At 36.2% G+C, this 19,490-nt stretch overlaps 1 protein-coding gene across 1 annotated transcript in view; it reads left to right on the plus strand.

The window, feature by feature from the left end:
- GBE1 (1,4-alpha-glucan branching enzyme 1) overlaps positions 1-19,490 on the plus strand; it is a 268,030-nt gene that overhangs the window by 82,364 nt on the left and 166,176 nt on the right. The window contains 1 exon segment of the mRNA XM_025449943.3: positions 48-163. Within this exon segment, the coding sequence (XP_025305728.2) occupies positions 48-163 (116 nt within the window).

Below are 19,490 nucleotides of genomic sequence, written 5' to 3' on the forward strand. Positions count from 1 at the left end.
TCCTACCATGCTGTTGTTAACTGATCTTTTCTAATTTTTTTTTTTAGATGATTGGAATCCATTTTCATACCCATATAAAAAACTGGATTATGGGAAGTGGGAGCTCTATATCCCACCAAAGCAGAATAAATCTCTACTTGTCCCTCATGGATCCAAATTAAAGGTACATTCTTCCCTCCTGTTCTTATGTGAACTTATATTTTCTTTTTGTTTCATTTAAAATTTGATTTAAAATTTTAGATTGTAAACATGATAATTATGGGAGAAACAGTCTAAATGTTTAAATAGATGAGAACTTAAGAGACATGTCATCAACAGAGTGAGTTACACTGGGGCTGTTTATTTGGTAAAGCCCTGAACTTATTAATTGTATTATTATTGACTTTGGAAACGTGATGTAAGGAGGGATTGAGTGATTGCAGAAATCTAGTTTGAAGAACAGAAATTTTAGTAGAAAAATGAAAACCTGTCTTCAAGTCGACAAATGTGGAGAGAATATTTACCTATAAAATTGATTCTGTGATGAGCTACATGAATGGGGGAGGTAATACTGTGTGTTGCAGATCTGTGCCTTCTGGGGACATGATTTTCTTGGTTATTCTTTTTTCTGGTCTTTAACATCAAGGCTCTAGTTTTTCCTGTTCCCCTGTATTATGCCTACCTGGATTAGCCTGGGGGCCTGTCTGTCAGAGGCAGGCTCATTGTCCTTCACATATTCTCTACTTTGGCTAACCATAATTTTTGTATCCAGGGTTTACAGAGCCCACACAGCCAGCCTGTCATGTCTCCTCAAGGGAGGTTTGAAGGATGGGTCCAAAAGCCTGGATTACAGATTTCAGGTGTTTGATTATAAAAAAGGTTATCTAAATTCTTTAACATTTAATTGATTTTATCCCATGCTCATGAATTTATATAATATTTCCATGTCTCTTTTTTTTCCCCTTCTTTGGACATATGGTTACATTCAAAGCATTTATCATGATAAATCCTGTGACCGAATTGTTATTTTTATTGGTATTTATTATTTAACATTATTAACTCAGTTACTTAAAGTAAAATAAAAATGTATTTGTATGGCTATTTTACAGATTTTTTTTTAACAATTCATGAAATTATAAGCATATCAGAAAATATCTGAAATACTGCCATACATAATACGGTTACCAAAAGAACATATAGTCTGGAATAAAGAGACATTTTGACATGGGATGGCAGCCAAGGTTCTTAATCTATAGTGAAAAAGGAGAAAAAACAGCTACAGTTATACAATAAGAGGAATTTACATTTAGTGTAAATAATCCCTTTCCAAGTCAGTATGAACTCCACGAGAGCAGGGGCCTCTATGCTGTTTTGTTTCTTAATATTAGCCATTCTCAATTCTTAGAGCAGTGTTTGGCACAGAGTAGGCACTCAAGAAATATTTATTAAATATTAAAGCCATTTTTAGGCCCAGTCTTTGAAAGAATCAAGCCAAAGAGCTTGATTTTTCTATAGTTTATGTGGCCTGATTTTAGGAAACTGTGAGGCAAGGCAATTATTATTAGTACTGCTTTCATTGTCACTTTAGGTTGTGTGGAGAACTGAATTTACTAACTTTTTTATTTTATTTTTTTGCCTTTTTAAATTTGCCATTTTAAATTAGAAAAATTTATGAGCTCTGACACCTTACCTACTTCTTGTGTTAAATGGTGACTGAATTAATTTTGACAAGTTGTTTTTATACATGGGGAAAATTAATTGATTACCAGGAAGGAATGATTATTGATATATACAGGGAAAAATAGTAAACATTTGCCTCTCCCATCCAATTCCAAATCTTTTATACTTTGTACTGTGGTCTGAATGTTTGGGATCCTTCCCAAAAAAGCATATGTTGAAATCCTGATGTTTGACGTCATGATTACTAGTAGGTGGGGATTTGGAGGTACTTACGTCATAAGGGTGTAGCTTTCTGAATAGGATTAATACCCTTATAAAAAGGGGTCCAGAGAGATCCCTAGTCCTTACATCTAGTGAAGATATAAAAGTCTGCAACCCGGGATCCCTGGGTGGCGCAGCGGTTTGGCACCTGCCTTTGGCCCAGGGCGCGATCCTGGAGACCCGGGATCGAATCCTACATCAGGTTTCCAGTGCATGGAGCCTGCTTCTCCCTCTGCCTGTGTCTCTGCCTCTCTCTCTCTCTCTCTCTGTGACTATCATAAATAAATAATAAAAAAAAAAAATTTAAAAAAATTGTAAAAAAAAAACAAAAAACAAAAAACAAGTAAAAGTCTGCAACCCTAAAGAGAGCCCTCATGTAACTAGGTTGGTATCCTGATCTCAAACTTCCAATTTCCAGAACTGTGAGAATTGGATTTTTGTTGGGTGTTGGGTTTGCTGGGTGTACCACCCAGGCTGTGGTATTTTGCTATAGCCGCCCAAACAGATTAATATGTTTTGTACACTATATTATGTACTATAGTATGCTTTCTTTTAAAAATTTATTTGACTTAGATGAGAGGAAATGATCCTATGTTAAAAAAAATAGCTTTTACCTTTTCACTTGGCTTTGAAAATCTATGGTTAACATAAACAAATGTTCAACAAGTATCAAGTAAACTGTTGTGTAATCATTCTTCATTATTATTCTCTAAAAGTTTCCAGAAGGATAATTAACTAGAAATTTAGGCCCAAAATATTATTCATAGTGTTTAGATGTTTTCAAATATTGAGGAAAACATTCAGATGCTGCTAATATGGTGATATAATTAGTTTTTCATTTATGGGAAATTATGTATAAGATTTTCTTTGAGGGAGGAGTTAAATTTTCTATAAAAAAATCAACTAACTTGAGGTTTTGGCTTTTCAATTTCAAGTTATCCCTAGATAGTCTATCTTGGTAATTAAAAATCTTGTTTAAAATTGAACTTGAAAATTTATTTCAGTTCACAAGGGATTGACCTTTATAACTCACTTGAGGATATTTCTCTTATGAATTGTCTGGTAACCGCTAACAAAGAAATGTTACCTACCATTGAGATAATAGCTTTGTTTTCTCTGTAAAACATTTTTCATTTGAATACCTTGGAAGAAAATACCTAACTGTTTATGTGGCCGTGTAAATGACTCCTTTGTATGTTTATGAGTTTACCAAATAAAAAAAAATTTTAAAAATTTATATAGTAAGGCAAATTAAATATTCAAGACTATAGAAATATAAAGAAAGAAGACTACATTCCTGAAGGAAAATGAGACCTATGTTATTCATGTCTTCAGTACTTTTTCTTCCAGGATACTTAGCCAAACTAATATACCTAAAGGTATTTTTATTGTTGTTCACTATTTCAAAATATAAATATTTAATAGCATTGTTACATTGAAAAAAAACTTCTCAAGTTGTTTCATAGAAATTTAACACGATTATTGACTGCTGTATGTCAGCTGCTGTCCTTGATATGTGATGCTTGTACTGAATTGTGATATATATGTGGGCTGTGTGTGCTTTTAAAATAAAGTGCTGTTAGAGCAAAATATTAGCAAACAGTTTATTTCTTCTGCCTTGGTAACAGGGGAACTAACAGAGGGGCAGCAACATTCAGGCCCCTGAATTAGAGGGAAGAAGTACTTTATGAATAAAAATATGTGTATTGATAGATGTCCCAACAGGAAGCATATAGCACACACACAGAAATAGGGCAGTTTGAATAATGTTTTTTGTCTGTTTATTTGTTTGCTTTTCCAGAGGCTGTTTTCAAAGTTGAGTATCCAGGGGATCCAGTCAAAAGTTCAAAGGAGGGTGGGTAAGGGGGCTTAGTAGCACTCAAATTGTTACCGTGCCCAGGCCACGGGGAACAAGGGATCAAGTACTAGAACTACAGGGAGAGAGAGTTGGCCATCTTGAAAGAAGCCCTGAGCTCTGCTGAGAGCAGCACACACACAGTTAATTTGTGGCAACCTTGCAGGGAAGGAGTCAGGGGAATAAAGAAACAAGTAGTCTCTTCTCTCCTTCCTCTCCCTCTCTCTGATCTTTTACTGGGACTGCACGTTGGCCAAACCCAAAGAGAAGCTAGTTTTCTGAGGAATATGGTCCACATGGGTTGGCATCCTGGGCAGAGCTGGCTGTGAAGTGATTCTGTCCTAATCAGTAAAATGTAGCTCAGGAGGAGGTCGTGAAACCTCAGGTCAGAAAAAGTAAGAGGTCAGGGAAAGTAAACCTGGAAGGTGGGTTGGAGGCAAACTGAAAATTTTTTTCTTTTCTTTCTGATGCTCTTTTTTTTTTTTTTCTTTTCTCATTCTGATTAATACTCAAATGACTGCCAATAAAGAGAATTGTCTTCTTTTTAGTGTCTAGGATGTTTGTATATTTTGGCTTTTCCTTGCCAATCAGTAACAAAAATGGACTACAACAGAGGTTTCTTTTCTTTTCTTTTCTTTTCTTTCTTTCTTTCTTTCTTTCTTTCTTTCTTTCTTTCTTTCTTTCTTTCTTTCTTTTGTTAACATTTTATTTATTTATTTGTGAGAGACAGAGAGAGAGAGAGAGAGAGAGGGAGACAGAGAGGCAGATACATAGAGGGAGACGCAGGCTCCCTGCAGGGAGTAGAACTCAATCCCAGGACCCTGGGATCATGCCCTGAGCCAAAGGCAGACATTCAACCACTGAGCCACTCAAGTGTCCCACAACAGAGGTTTCTTGATATTAGACCTTTGGTATTTTCAGTGAATTTGTTTAGTCAGCCTAGGATGCTATAACAAAATACAACACACCGTGTGGCTTACATATCAGGAATTTATTTTCTCACAGTTCTGGGGGCAGGGAGTTTGAGACTACTAGTCAGCATGGTTGGGTTCTGGTGAAAGCTCCTTTCCTGGCTTGCATATGACTGCCTTCTTGCTGTGTCCTCACATGGCTCTAATTCCATCATCAGGACCCCCATGCCATGACCTCATTTAAATCTAATTATCTCCCAAATGATCCATCTTTCAACACTATCACAGTATAGGGTTAGGGCTCTGACATATAAGTTTGAAGGTGAGCACAATTCAGACCAGACAATTTTGCTTTTCTAGTTATATTGAGATGTTACACAATCAATAAGTAGAAAAGGAACATAGAACCCAATTCCTATACATTTGGAATTTTCTTAGACACAATGAAAAACACCAGAGATTGCTTTACATTCATAGTTAATTTTTCTCCTCATGGTAATACCATAAGAGAAGGTATTGTTATTATATATTTCTGTATGTGACCTACACTCATCTGTGGACTTAAATTCAGGATTATCTGACAGCAAAGTCCACACTCTTAACCATTACGTTACAGTGTCCTTCAGCAATGTCCTTTAGGCTAAAAGTTGCCAGAGAAAAGAAAGAAAAAAAGTGATACAGAGGAAATAAAACAGGAGTCATAGATTGAGCAAATCACTTTATACCATATTTATCTTTACTTTTTTGTGTGAAAACCACTACCCCCAATTTTCAGGGTGCTGAGAAAGAGACTATTGAAGTGACCTTCCCTGAGAATAGAAAGGAGATAGGTAATTTGTAGACAAAGTTTGGATTTTAGGAGGTAAAATATCAGATTTGTTAAGTAAAGTGAAACTGCTAATTGAGAGCTGGAATGAGATTGCTAGGCAGCAGGATGCCATGGGGTAGTTTGGGGCAGGGATATGACATGTTAGAAAATTACTCTCTGAATATTTGGTTAAGAAGATAAATTCTCATTTGTACATGATTGCTTATAGCAGCATTATTCAAAAGAGCCAAAAAGTAGAAATAGCCCAAATGTCAGTCAACGTCTCTACAAACAAAATATGGGAAACCCATACAGTGGAGTATCATTCAGCCATATAAACACATGGAGTACTGATACATGATAAATTATGAATGAACCTTGAAAACGCTATGCTTAGGGAAAGAAGCCAGTCACAATAGTCGGATTTTGTATGGTTTTATTTTTATGAGCATCCAGAATAGGCTAACCCATAGAGACAGAAAGTAGATTAGTGGTTGCCAAGAGCTAGGAGGGGATGGGAAATGACTGCTAAGGAGTATATGGTTTCCTTTTAATATGATGAAATGTTCTGGAATTAGATCATGGTGTTGTTTATATACCATGCAACCTTGTAAGCCATACTAAAAACCACTGAATACTTTAAAAGGGTGAATGTCACATTCTGTGAATTATTTCTCTGATACAATAAGACAAACATATTTGGTCTTTGTCCCAGTTCCTAGCATATAGCTCCTAAAATCCTTGGGGGTGGGGGTGGGGGGGAGAAGAAGACAAATCTAAGAGCTCTATCCTTCATTTCTGGAATACTTTCTTGTGTTATTTTTATGCCAGTTTTCTTGTCCCTGCATTCTTTGTTCACTGTTTCAGGAATTTCTAGTTATCTGGATATTGAATCTCTTGTTTTCTTATCTTTTTCTTTCAAGTTGCCCATCATTTGGACTCTTTGTTCCACTCAAAGAAATTACTTTATCTTCTAACTATTTTCATTTTAATAATCATATTTTTAAAGATTTCTAATAACATGCCTATGTTCTTCCTTTTGCCTGGATTCTGTCATGTTAAATGCCAGATAATTCTATTTTTTGAAAATTATTATAGATATGTTCTTTTCCCAAATTTGGTTCTTATTCCCTAGCCTGCTACTCTTTTTTTTTTTTTTTTTCGAATTTTATTCCCGTGTTTCTTTTCGACTCTTTCATTTTGCATGCTATTTTCAAATGCCTGGTAATCCATGGCTATATGGTCATATTCTAGAATGAGGTAGGAAAAAACATTTGAAAATTCTATGCACATAAACAGGGTTTTATTCCTGGTGAACTTCACTGTGGAGCAGTCAGAAAATGAGCCAGCCTTTAAATTGACAACAATAAATGAAGATTTTTCTCTGAGATCTTTCTTTTTCGTTTTCCTGTTTTTGTTTTTTAAGGATTTTATTTATTTATTCATGAGAGACACAGAGAGAGAGAGAGAGAGAGAGGCAGAGGCACAGGCAGAGGGAGAAGCAGGCTCCAGGCAGGGAGCCTGAGTGGGACTCGATCCCGAGACTTCAGGATCATGCCCTGGGCTGAAGGTGGCGCCAACCTGCTGAGCCACCTGCACTGCCCTCTGATCTTTCCAGATGAATCTTCCAGGTCCCCATAGGGGCAGGTGGAAGGGGTGTTGAACTGGAGGACTTTATACCTGGCTGTTGGCATTCCTGGATAAGGACAGTGAAAGTTGGAGGAGGGTTCCACCTTGAAAGCTGACACAAAGACACGTAATCCTCCTACTTTCAATCATGTGACTCACCTCTGTCATCTGTACTCATTGTCTCTGGAGCCTTCCTAGTTCATTGTTTTTAAGATCATGAACCTCTGATCATCTGTTTGAGGGGTAAGAGGTGGTTTTCTGGAGGTATATATGCTTGTCTATATAGGTTAGGTAGAAGGTGCATTCCAGAGCCCACAGTCCCCTCGTTTAACACAGCATCTTTCCTTCTTCCATGGTAGTATTAGGAGCCTATGGATGCCGAGCCGCTTCCTGGTGGTATGAAGCAGATTGACCAGTTCTCTTCAGGTTTTTCCTCTGCAGTATCCAGTTTTAATTTTTGCCTTAGTTCCTTCCCCCTTTAACTGCTTTCTGACTTCCAAAATTTGTTGGAATTTCTGTTCTCTTTGCCTCCTTTTCTGTTAATACTGTTTGTATTGCTTTGCTGTTAATTTCAACAGGCATTTGTTAGGCTTGTCATTTTATTTTTATTTATTTATTTTTTTAAGATTTTATTTATTTATTCATGAGAGACACACACAGACACACACACAGAGAGAGAGAGAGAGAGAGAGAGAGAGGGGCAGAGAGACAAGCAGAGGAAGAAGCAGGCTCCATGCAGGGAGCCTGACGTGGGACTTGATCCAGGATCAGGCCCTGGGCTGAAGGTGGTGCTAAACCGCTGAGCCATCCGTGCTGCCCTAGGCTTGTCGTTTTAAATTCACATTTCTAAACCCCCTTTAAATGGAAAGAGAAGCAAAGCACATCTACTGGATAGAAGAATATTTTATAGTTCTGGCACCTCAGTTAGGTCATTGTATTCTTATCATATGCTGTGATTATAAGATTTTGTCCAAACTGATTATTTCTTGCTTGTGATATCTTTACATATTATTATATGTGATAAAAATTTTCTTCTTTATGACCATAGAAAATCCTCTACTCACTTCATTTGTTACCGTGTTCAACTTAATCAACCTTTAAGACCCTGAAACATCTAATTTGTGAGAGAATGCATAGTTAGATTTAGATGCTCCTTCCCTTACCACAGAGATTGTACTTCTTTGTGTTTGCAAAATACAATATGAATGTTAATAAACCTAAATAGCATATCAGGAAATGGTCCTCCTCTGTAGATATGAATAAAGGTTTGTTAATTGATTCATTTTCTTTACTTTTTTTCAGAAGTTCTTTAAAATGTTGGTAGAAACACAAGATAAATATCTAAATTTCCAAAGGAGTCTATTTGCCAGTCTAAAGAGTAACTCTTTTTGCCTAGAGAGGATGGGTGAGGTAGAAAGTGGGAGTGGGGGGGCAGGGCAAGATGGAGGAGGAGTAGGGTCCCCAAGTCACCTGTCCCCACCAACTTACCTAGATAACTTTCAAATCATCCTGAGAAACTTAAAGAGACCTGAGACTTAAAGAGAGAACAGCTGGAACACTACAGAGAGAAGCGTTTATGCTTCAAACAAGTACAACTTGTTTTTATCCACTCTGCACTGAGCAAAATGACTAGAAAAAAGAACTCACTCCAAAAGAAAGAATCAGAAACAGTACTCTCTGCCAGAGTTACAGAATTTGGATTACCATTCGATGTCAGAAAGCCAATTCAGAAGCACAATTATAAAGCTACTGGTGGCTCTGGAAAAAAGCATAAAGGATTCAAGAGACTTCATGACTGCAGAATTTAGATCTAATCAGGCTGAAATTAAACATCAATTAAATGAGATGCAATCCAAACTGGAGGTCCTAAGGACGAGGGATAATGAGGTAGAAGAAAGAGTGAATGACATAGAAGACAAGTTGATGGCAAGGAAGAAAAGAGAAAAAAGGTGAGGAAAAAAGAGAAAAACAATGAAAAGACCATGAGGAAAGGTTAAGGGAAATAAATGACAGCCTCAGAAGGAAAAAATCTATGTTTAATTGGGATTCCAGAGGACGCCGAAAGGGACAGAGGACCAGAAAGCATATTTGAACAAATCATAAAAATTGGACAGCCACGTGCAGAAGAATGAAACTAGACCATTCTCTTACACTGTACACAAAGATAAACTCAAAATGGATGAAAGATCTAAATGTGAGACTAGAATCCATCAAAATCCTAGAGGAGAACAAAGGCAACACCCTTTGGAACTTGGCCACAGCAACTTCTTGCAAGATACATCCATGAAGGCAAGGGAAACAAAAGCAAAAATTAACTATTGGGACTTCATCAAGATAAATGTTTTCTTTTTCCACAGCAAAATAAACAGTTAACAAAACTAAAAGACAACCTACAGAATGGGAGAAGATATTTGCAAATGACATATCAGAGGGCTAGTATCCAAGATCCATAAAGAACTTCTTAAACTCAATAGCAAAGAAACAAACAATCCAATCATGAAATGGGCAGAAGGCATGAACAAAAATTTCACAGAGGAAGACATAATCATGGGCAACAAGTACATGAGAAAATGCTCTGCATCACTTGCCATCAGGGAAATACAAATCAAAACCACAATGAGATACCACCTCACACCAGTGAGCATGGGGAAAATTAACAAGGCAGGAAACCACAAATGTTGGAGAGGATGAGGAGAAAGGGGAACCCTCCTGCACTGTTGGTGGGAATGTGACCTGGTGCAGCCACTCTGGAAAACTGTGTGGAGGTTCCTCAAACAGTTAAAAATATACCTGCCCTACAACCCAGCAATTGCACTGTTGGGGATTTACCCCAAAGATACAGATGCAGTGAAACGCCGAGACACCTGCACCCCGATGTTTATAGCAGCAAGGCCACAATAGCCAAACTGTGGAAGGAGCCTTGGTGTCCATTGAAAGATGAATGGATAAAGAAGATGTGGTTTATGTATACACTGGAATATTCCTCAGCCATTAGAAACGACAAATACCCACCATTTGCTTCAATGTGGATGGAACCGGAGGGTATTATGCTAAGTGAAGTAAGTTAGTCAGAGAAGGATAAACATTATACGGCCTCATTCATTTGGGGAATATTAAAAAAAAAAAGGGATTAAAGGGGAAAGGAGAAAAAATGAGTGGGAAATATCAGTGAAGGTGACAGAACATGAGAGACTCCTAACTCCGGGAAACGAACAAGGGGTAGTGGAAAGGGAGGTGAGCAGGGTGTTGGGGTGACTGGGTGATGGGCACTAAGGGGGGTACTTGATGGGACGAGCACTGGGTGATATATGTTGGCAAATCAAACTCCAATAAAAAATACAGACAAAAAAATAAATAACAATATAATAAAAGTGGGAGTGTTTTTTTCCTACTTTGAGTTTGCTCCACATTAATTTCTTCATCAAATTTTGCTTTTTCTTTCTTAATATCTCAGTTAACATATATTTAATTTGATGTTTTCTACACTTGATGTATTGTACTGTTTTCCCAGATGTATGTGAAAAGATAAATGATAAAATGCCTGTACTTTGTATTGATTGTCTATTGGGAGAAAACTTCCCATAAACAAATGAGTTGCTTGGGCAATCTGTGGCTGGGAGGAAGGTAGAGGAAGAAGCTTGTATTTCTTGAGGAAGTTTTGACAGAAAAAGAGGAATAAGTAAGTGGAATACGTGGGGGGGGGGCATTTCTTTTTTTATTTGTCAGTGATTTATTTCTCTTCTCTTTGGGCTAAATATTGATGGGGCCATAAAGGAACCCAAGAGAGAAGATAACAGGGAGAAAGAACAAGGAATTAGAAATAGATTCTTGGGCAAGTGGACAGATGGAGAATAAAGGTCACAGGTTTAATAGTTAGGAAATGATTATAGGAAGATACTTTTTAAGCTTGGTCTTGTGGGAGTTAATAGATGTAGATTAATAGGTTGTCAAGGGTCAATTAGGGAATAAAAGAATATAAAGTCAAGCAAGATTGAACAGGAATTAACAATTCTAGGTAGGAGACAGTGGCCAATTTGACTTATGAGGATATCATATACCAGGAGACTAAAAAAAAAATAATAATGCATCTCTTTGAGGAAATTATAGTCTGAAAATGTGCCAGACAATATAATTGCTAAACTTTTTTTTTGCTTTTTTTCTTTAATTCTGCCTTTTTCAAGTCCTTCATTTCTTAAAACTTCAATAATTTATAATTCTTTATAAAGAATTATTCTTTAACCTGTGTTTTCCTCCCCCCCAGGATTTTGACCCTTAATGATCTCATGGTTTTCCTCACAAAAATTCATGTTCTCTCTTCTAAAGCATATAAAAATAATCTTATTTCCAGTGGACAAAAGTTAGCTACTGTTACTGGACCCTGAATGTTCTTTTTCTCTTGTATGGTAGAGATACTTGGGAAGAAAAACCTACTGTCATGTACATGTGCTTTTCATATCCTTACTTCCCATTCGTTGGTTTTTATCCTCCCTTAAATCTCATTTAACAATATAAATCATTTGAACCATATATTTACATCAATATTTCGTAAATTCGTAAATGAGTTTTACTGTGTCACGGTCTATGATAGGGTCTCAATCTTCTGCAGTTTCTGAAGGATCATTTCTAGTTATGCTCTTGGAAGAAGTACATCCTTTTGCTGTGTACCACCTGCCAACTCAAACTTGTCATAAATCATTGTTTTTGTAGTTTACTTGTTAACACTTTCTTTTCTTATGCACATTACCCTAGAAATTCTTTCAGCAGTGGCTTGAGATCTTCTATATTTTACATTTTGTCTAGGATAAAGTTTACTTATTATGAACATCTAGATTCAAAGTTGTTTTTATGAACCTAGGGGAAGGGGAGAAAAAAGAAGAGAGAGAAGCAAACTATAAGATACTCTTATAACTGTAGATAACAAACCGAGGGTTGCTGGAGGGAAGGTAGGCAGGGGGATGGGTTAAATGTGTGATGGCGATTAAGAAGGGCACTTGTGTTGAGCACTGGGATATCATATGTAAGTGATGAATCACTAAATTCTACTCCTGAAATACCCCAGTTCATTTTCATATTATAGCCATAGTCATCTTTCTAAGATTTGAAATCTGCTCATGTTATGCTTCTGGTTTAAACCCTTTGTGATGAGCTCCTCCAACCTCTAATTTGGTTAGAGCCAGGGTTTTCACATTGTGTATGAAGAATCTGACCTGGTAAGTTTTCAGAGTCCCCAGAACTCTCTTGAAATAAGGAGATCCTTTTTCTGTTTTACATTGGGTTCCTATGTATGATTATGTTTAAATAATTTTTCTGTTTTGAAAGAATTGAAAAACACTGGCCTCTAGTTTAAATTCTGTACTCTCAAGCTTGGCCTACCACGCCCTCCATACCCTGACCTCTGGACCTCCAGCTTTGCCTTTATCCTTGCCTCAGTCCATTGGGGCTGCTGTAACAAAGTATTATAGATGAGGTGCCTTACAGACCACAGAAACTTATTTCTCAAAGTTCTGGAGCCTTATTTCTCAAAGTTCTGAGATTAGAATGCTAACATAGTAGAGTTCTGGTGAGGGCGCCCTTTTGGGTTACAGACTGTCAGCTTCACATTGGCAACTTCTCATATGGTGGACAGCAGAGAGAGGAAACAAGCTCTTGAACTCTTATAATAATGCTAATCCCATTCATGAGAGCTCTACCTTCTTGACCTCATTTAATACTCCTATACTTTCATTACCTCCTATACTCTCTGTCTTCTAATACCATCACATTGGGGGCAGGGAGGATTTCAACATATGAATTTGGGATGAGGGGGACACAAACATTCAATTCATAGCAATCCAGTATATAGTCCACAGTGAAGTACTTGCTGTTGCTCAAATGCTATTCGCATCATGTCTCAGCAAATGCAAAGGCAACATCCCTTATACATGGAATGGCTTCCCCTGTTATAGTCTGACAAACTCCTAGTCTTTGATATAGAATTTATGTGCTATTTATTTCTGGTGAAGTTTTCCATAATGCCAAACTCTACTTCCATTAACCCACCTACCCCTTCTACCATGAACCTTTCTGGAGCCTGTTCCCTCCTTGTTCACTGTGATGATATATAGTTTTAGACTGTGAACTTTTTGAGGACAGGGTCAATGTCTTGGTCATCTTTATGTCTCTGGGACCTAGTAATGTCTAATAAAAGGTACTTAATAAATGTTTATTAACTTTATGGATGAAACAGGTACAGACCATCAGGTAAGTCCATTTGCCACTGTTGGAAATATTTTTGCATTTGCACATTATACAGAAAGTGAAATAGATTTATAAAGTTGTATGTCAGTAACTTTATATTCTTTGAGCTTAGGCATCTTTGACCTATAGATTTATTATTTATAAGAATCCTATAGGTATCAGGGTTAAAAACAAGCGAACAAATATTAGAATCTGGAAATCACAGCTAGTTTTAATGAGTCTTTAGCATTTTTTGTGGTAATACAAAGATCCTTGAGAGTTATTGTTTAGGCAGCTCGGTATTAGAAAAAGTTTGCCTTTCTCTGAATATTCAAAATGCTTATCTTTATCTCATGATCAGAAAACTTAAAATTAAGTGAAATGTACCTTTGCAATAACCATCCAGTTCCAGAGCCTATACCATTATCTTGCCTCCTTGCCCTCTAGCCCTTCTTGCCTTCTGACTATTTGCCTTGTAATTGTTGATTTTTCTTTCTAATTTTCTTTTTAAATATTACATTATATATACATATATATTTAATTATAAGTCTTTTTTCCTATTTTAAAGTCAGAATATAAATTAAAGTATATAAAGCTGTGAATAAGGGCTTGATTTTACTTCCAATCAAGACCCAAATTTTAATATTTCTTTACATCACCTATGAGTAAATAAATGGAGCCTAAATCTTTTTCTTTATAGTTCAGAACCAGTCAGTTAGGAGACCACAAAATGGATTTACTATGGGATGTGCCAGAGGTCAGAATATTTAGATGAGTATTGTGAAAAGAGACAAGTCCAATTATGGGATGATGTCACTCTTATCCTATCCCAAATTAATAATCGTATGTTATTTCTCTCCAGGTGAGACACATATCATCTCTGTTTTAGACATTTTCCTCATTGAAAACTTTCTCTAACCTTGAGGAATACTTACTTTTGACACGATGAAATAGAAATGTGAGATGCACTGTTACTATATCTAGGTCTATTTTGCTTAAGCTACAATCAATTATGATGAAAGAAAAAAATGGTTCAAGTCTTTTTTAGATATATAGATGCAATCTTATTATAGCTTTATATAAAGCATTAGAATTTTCCATGGCAGGATGAGGAGCAGCTTGGAGTATGTAGTTTTGTTTCCCCTTCCGTTTTCAAGCTAAAGCCCTGCAGAGTAAGAGGCTGTTAGTGAGATATCACTGGCAGTATAGGGATTGCTTTCTGAAGTCATTATGAATTAACAGCTAATGGGTAGCGTTCTTTGGTAGCTCGTTTATAATTGAGTGCAGATAGATGAAAATCAAACACAAAGGGAACTCAATTTTATCATTAATTTTGACTTTGTTTAACGGATGACTTCTGGGCACCACAGCAGCCTTTCTAATTTGTCTGTGTATGATGAAGAAACTAATCATACACAGCTCAGAGAACAAATAACATACGTTTTCCCCAAAAGGTCACCTTCAGAGACAAGCACAAGAAAAAAATCTCATAAACCTGTTGATTTTCTTCATTTCTCCTCTTCCTTCTTTTAAGAATTTAGTATATAAAATAATTCTTTCATAATTTAATATATGCAGTGATTGAGTATACAGAATTTATAGGCTAAGCTAGGCTATAAATATGTTTGTTTCTTTGTAAAAAAATTCCTTTGTTTATTTTATAGAACTTACTATGTCCCAGGTAGTATTTTAAACACATTATAAATATTAATTCATTTAGTTCTCAATGCAGCCCTATCAAGAATGTCCTATTATCATTATTCCCATTTTTCAGATGAGGAGAGAGAGGCACTAAGAGATTATATCGCTTGCTCAATGTCCCCTAGCTAGCTGATAGCTCATAGTTGGTAGACCTGGGATTGAAACCCAGGAAGTCTGGCTCTAAAGGTTATGCCCTTAACCATTATGCTGTGTTGCTGTAATTTATTAGTTTAATTACAATTCCTGTGACTTCTTGATTAGTTTATTTAAAAACACTACTAAGCATAGCCCTTCGCTTAAATGATAAACCTTTTGCAAATTCTGATATGTTTTTTAGAATACACGTTTTCCTGTGAGCAAGTGGCAATGCAATGCCAGTAATAGATTTGGGAGAAAACAAAACAAAACCAGTCTGATACCTTTTTAATTGTTAGGAACATTCAATAAAACATATTGAATATACATGTATTTATATATGTAAAGTATATATATATTTCAAGTTAGGTATTTGTGGAATCATAACTACTATGATGTGAGGGCAGAGTACAGTGAAGGCAGATTATAGTGAAGATCCTCAAAGGAAGCTATGCACACAGATTGAAATAGCTTGATCTTACAATATTGCTAATCACTATGTAGTATGTATACATGGCAGTAGATATGTGTATAGTTAAGTTTTATAGCTATGTAAGCCAGAGCATTCTAAAGTAAGGTGGATTTTACTTCTTTTTAAAATCTAGACTAGTCTCTATCCCTAGTGTGACCATATATCCATGTCCTACCTTTATGACTAGACCTGTCAGCTTGGGCACTGACAAAGGAGCTCAGAAAGCAAGGACCTAGTGGTTGGGTGAGATCAGACATGATACCTGGAAGGACATTGGTGTTATTATAGAGTCAAAAAAGAAGGAGACTAACGTATCCACACAGAAAAGCAAAAGATAGAGGATGAAGTAAATTCCGTTGTTTGTAAAGCTTGTGTGGCTAAACAGTGGATGGTTGGAGAAGTCCATAATAAATGTGGTTCAAGAAACAAAACAAGGTGTGACATGAACCTGGAATGGTCAGTGTGGTGAGTGGGGCTCCACCGTGTTGTTCCATTTTTGTTATTGGTGGGGCTTTTTTGTTTTTTGTTTTTTTTTTTTTTGTCTTGGTAATGTGTTTTACTGGCCTGGGACTACACTTGGTTGTCTGTATTAAGGTTGTTTCAATGGGACATAGACATCTTTCTCAGTCACCATATTTTTTTTAAAGATTTTATTTATTTATTCATGAGAGACACAGAGAGAGAGAGAGAGAGGGAGAGAGAGGGAGGTAGAGACACAGGCAGAGGGAGAAGCAGGCTCCATGCGGGGAGCCCGACATGGGACTCTATCCCAGGTCTCCAGGATCACACCCCGGACTGCAGGTGGCGCCAAACCGCTGTGCCACCGGGGCTGCCCTCAGTCACCATGTTAAGTAAGATATTGGTTATTTTGCTTTGTCAAGCATCAAAATAACAGTGTCTTAATCAATATAGATGATTCATTTCTCTCTGAAGTAAAAGTTCAAGTCAGTAGGTGCTCTGTGGATAGTCTGTGTCTTTCTGTTCCACGTGTATGTTTAGACCAGTGGCCTTGTTACTTCCTGTTGGCCTTCTGTCACCCAGAAGTATGTTACCCACATGATAAACAATACTTGCTATCTCTGTGTTTCCTACAGAAAGAGGAGAACAAAGTCAAGGCATTCCCTTTTAAGTAAACACAACATTTCTATACACATCTTTTTGACCAGATCTTAGTTTCATTGGCCATCCAAGCTGCAAGGAATGCTGGGAACTGTGGTTTTAGGTTGGGGGCCATTTGTCCAACTAAAATTCAGCAGGTTCTGTCTTCAAAAAAAAAAAAAAAAAAGAAAAGAAAAGAAAAGAAAAGAAAAAAAAAGAAAAACAAAAACAAAAAGAATTGCTTTTGAAATGCAATTAGCATTTACTGCCATAGCCATTTGAAAGGAGCTTTTTAAGGAAATGGAAGAATTAACCTTGTGCTAGAAACTTATTTTCATATACTTCTCAGATCAACTATCAACTATAAATAATATATCCTTTAAAACCTAAAATGTTTAAAAAGTTATGATTCAATCATTATAACTTAGAAAAAGAGTGGTGTTTTTAAAATAAAATAAGAATGTAGAGAAGACAGCTGATAATACTCAAAGATATAACTAGTATTGTTAATAATGTAAAATTATAATCATTTGTTTTAGATCATTGTGAACTCCAACATTATACAAGTAAAGTGAAAGTAAAATCCTAAAGCAATCTGGAATTTGTTAGAAAATATTACATGAGGCTTAAAATTTTGCCACTTTTTAAAGGATGTCACATTATCATGAAATGGTAGTCGCACTTTTAATGCTATTTTTAATTTGACAACAACTTCTGCATAAAGTAAGAGTAGGATTTTAATGAAAACATTGCATGTAAATATCAGTGTGGAATGTAAAAGCATACTGAGCAGAATTTGCAACGGGACAGCAACCAGGCCCTACACTGGTTTTCTTGAATATCAAAACTGAGCACATAAACCAATCGCCTGTATAACTGAGAATTCTTAGGATAACTGGATTGGTACATTTAAGATACTTAAAATCTAAATTAAGGTTTAAGAAGAATGATTTTCCTTCCCTTCTTAAGAAAGCTAAATAAATATTGGCTCTAATCACTTATCTTTTGTATTGGTGGTGAGCATTTTTTAAATACAAATGTTTATTTAATTCTTCACTTTCTAAAATAAATTTGTAGGAGCATCAGATAAGGAAAAAGTATGAGCCAGCATTTATCTGTAAAATTATAATAATGAGAGGACTTTTAAAAATATTTTATATGGTATCATTTTAGAAAGAGGACTGCTGTCTAAACTTGCTAAATTGGTTAAACTTTTTAAAGGCAACCATTAGTAAACTGAATCTTACTGAAATAAGAATTATATTTTCAAATTTATCTTGATTAAAAAGTATTTTAGGGAAAAAAACATAAAATATGGGAAGGACAGACGTATATCAAAATGTTTCAGTTGTACCCTGAGGTTATTTATTTGCTTATGATTTTATTTATTTACTTGAGACAAGGGAGAGTGAGGGGGAGAATCTGACTCCCCACTGAGCAGAGAACCAGATGGCAATGCTCTCTCAGGGCTCTAAGATCATGACCTGAGCTAAAGACAGATGCTTAACTGACTGAGCCACCCTGGTGCCTTGAGAGGATATTTTAAGGAAAAAGAATTTTGTTGATTTCAGTATCCTCCTAAGAGACCTGTCAGCATGCTACCCTTTCAGTTCCTCACCTCCTCTCTACTCACTCCTCTAAGTTTTATGACTCTCAGACACCTGCTCTGGTGACCATACTGCAGATCTGTGCCTGCTCATAAACTCTTCACTCCCAACATGCATACCATCCACTTGCATGTTCACAACTGTATAACAGTACCCTAAAGCACTGGTCCTCACACTTTGGTGTCGATCAGAATCCCCTGGTAGGCGTATTAAAAGATACTGCTCAGGGTGTCTGATTCAACAGGTCTGGGGTGAACTTGAGAAATTGCATTTGTAAGTTCCTAGATGATGCCAGTGCTGCTGGTGTGGAGACCACACTGAAAACTGCTCAGGGATTCTGTTACTGTAGAGCATATGCCTCTAGTTGATGATGCTTTAAAAAGACAGAATTGTGTCCTCAGATCTTATTTCTTTTCGTTTTCTTTCTTTGGGTTTTTTGTTTATTTTGTAGATCTCAAGTTCTCTTGAAAAAATATGTTGGGTTCTTTTTGGATTAGTTGTATACAACTGTTTAAATTCGAATTTTGAAGAATATGGGCAAGGTGCAATAAATGGGTGCTTGAATAAGATTTTGTATTGAACCAAGAAACTCAAGGGAAACTCTGTTAAATGCCTTTTTCCCCTTACTACTCAAAGTATGCTCTTTTACTGTCCCATCAAATCACTATAATTGGTGAAACTCAGACAATCACAGTTGCAGAATTCCTTAAAGTCATAGAGACCTTCTTCAGCCCTTCTCCCCTTATGCAATATTAGGATACATGAACTCATATAGTTACTTTATGTTAAGCCAGCCTGGGAATCCTTCTATAGGCAAAGCATCAGGGTAGGAGTTAAAATAACTAAGTCAGTGTTTATGAAGGGTCCATTTACTATCTTATTAACTAGGTGTCATGACAAATTATATAGAGAATTGAATAAAAGACTTTGGAATATAAAAGCTTATTATATGCCATTTATGGCTTTGAGCAAGATATATGTCTGCACCTTTTGAGTATTCCCCAGTTTACATTTAAAAAAATATATAACTGTTCTTTTTTTTTTATATAACTATTCTTTCAAAAACCTTTCAAATAAATAGTACTCAAGTAGATTTCAGCTTTCTGAGTTTTTCATATTCATAATAAATAAGAAATAT

Source organism: Canis lupus, chromosome 31, assembly GCF_003254725.2.
Source record: "Canis lupus dingo isolate Sandy chromosome 31, ASM325472v2, whole genome shotgun sequence".
Classification (NCBI taxonomy): domain Eukaryota; kingdom Metazoa; phylum Chordata; class Mammalia; order Carnivora; family Canidae; genus Canis; species Canis lupus.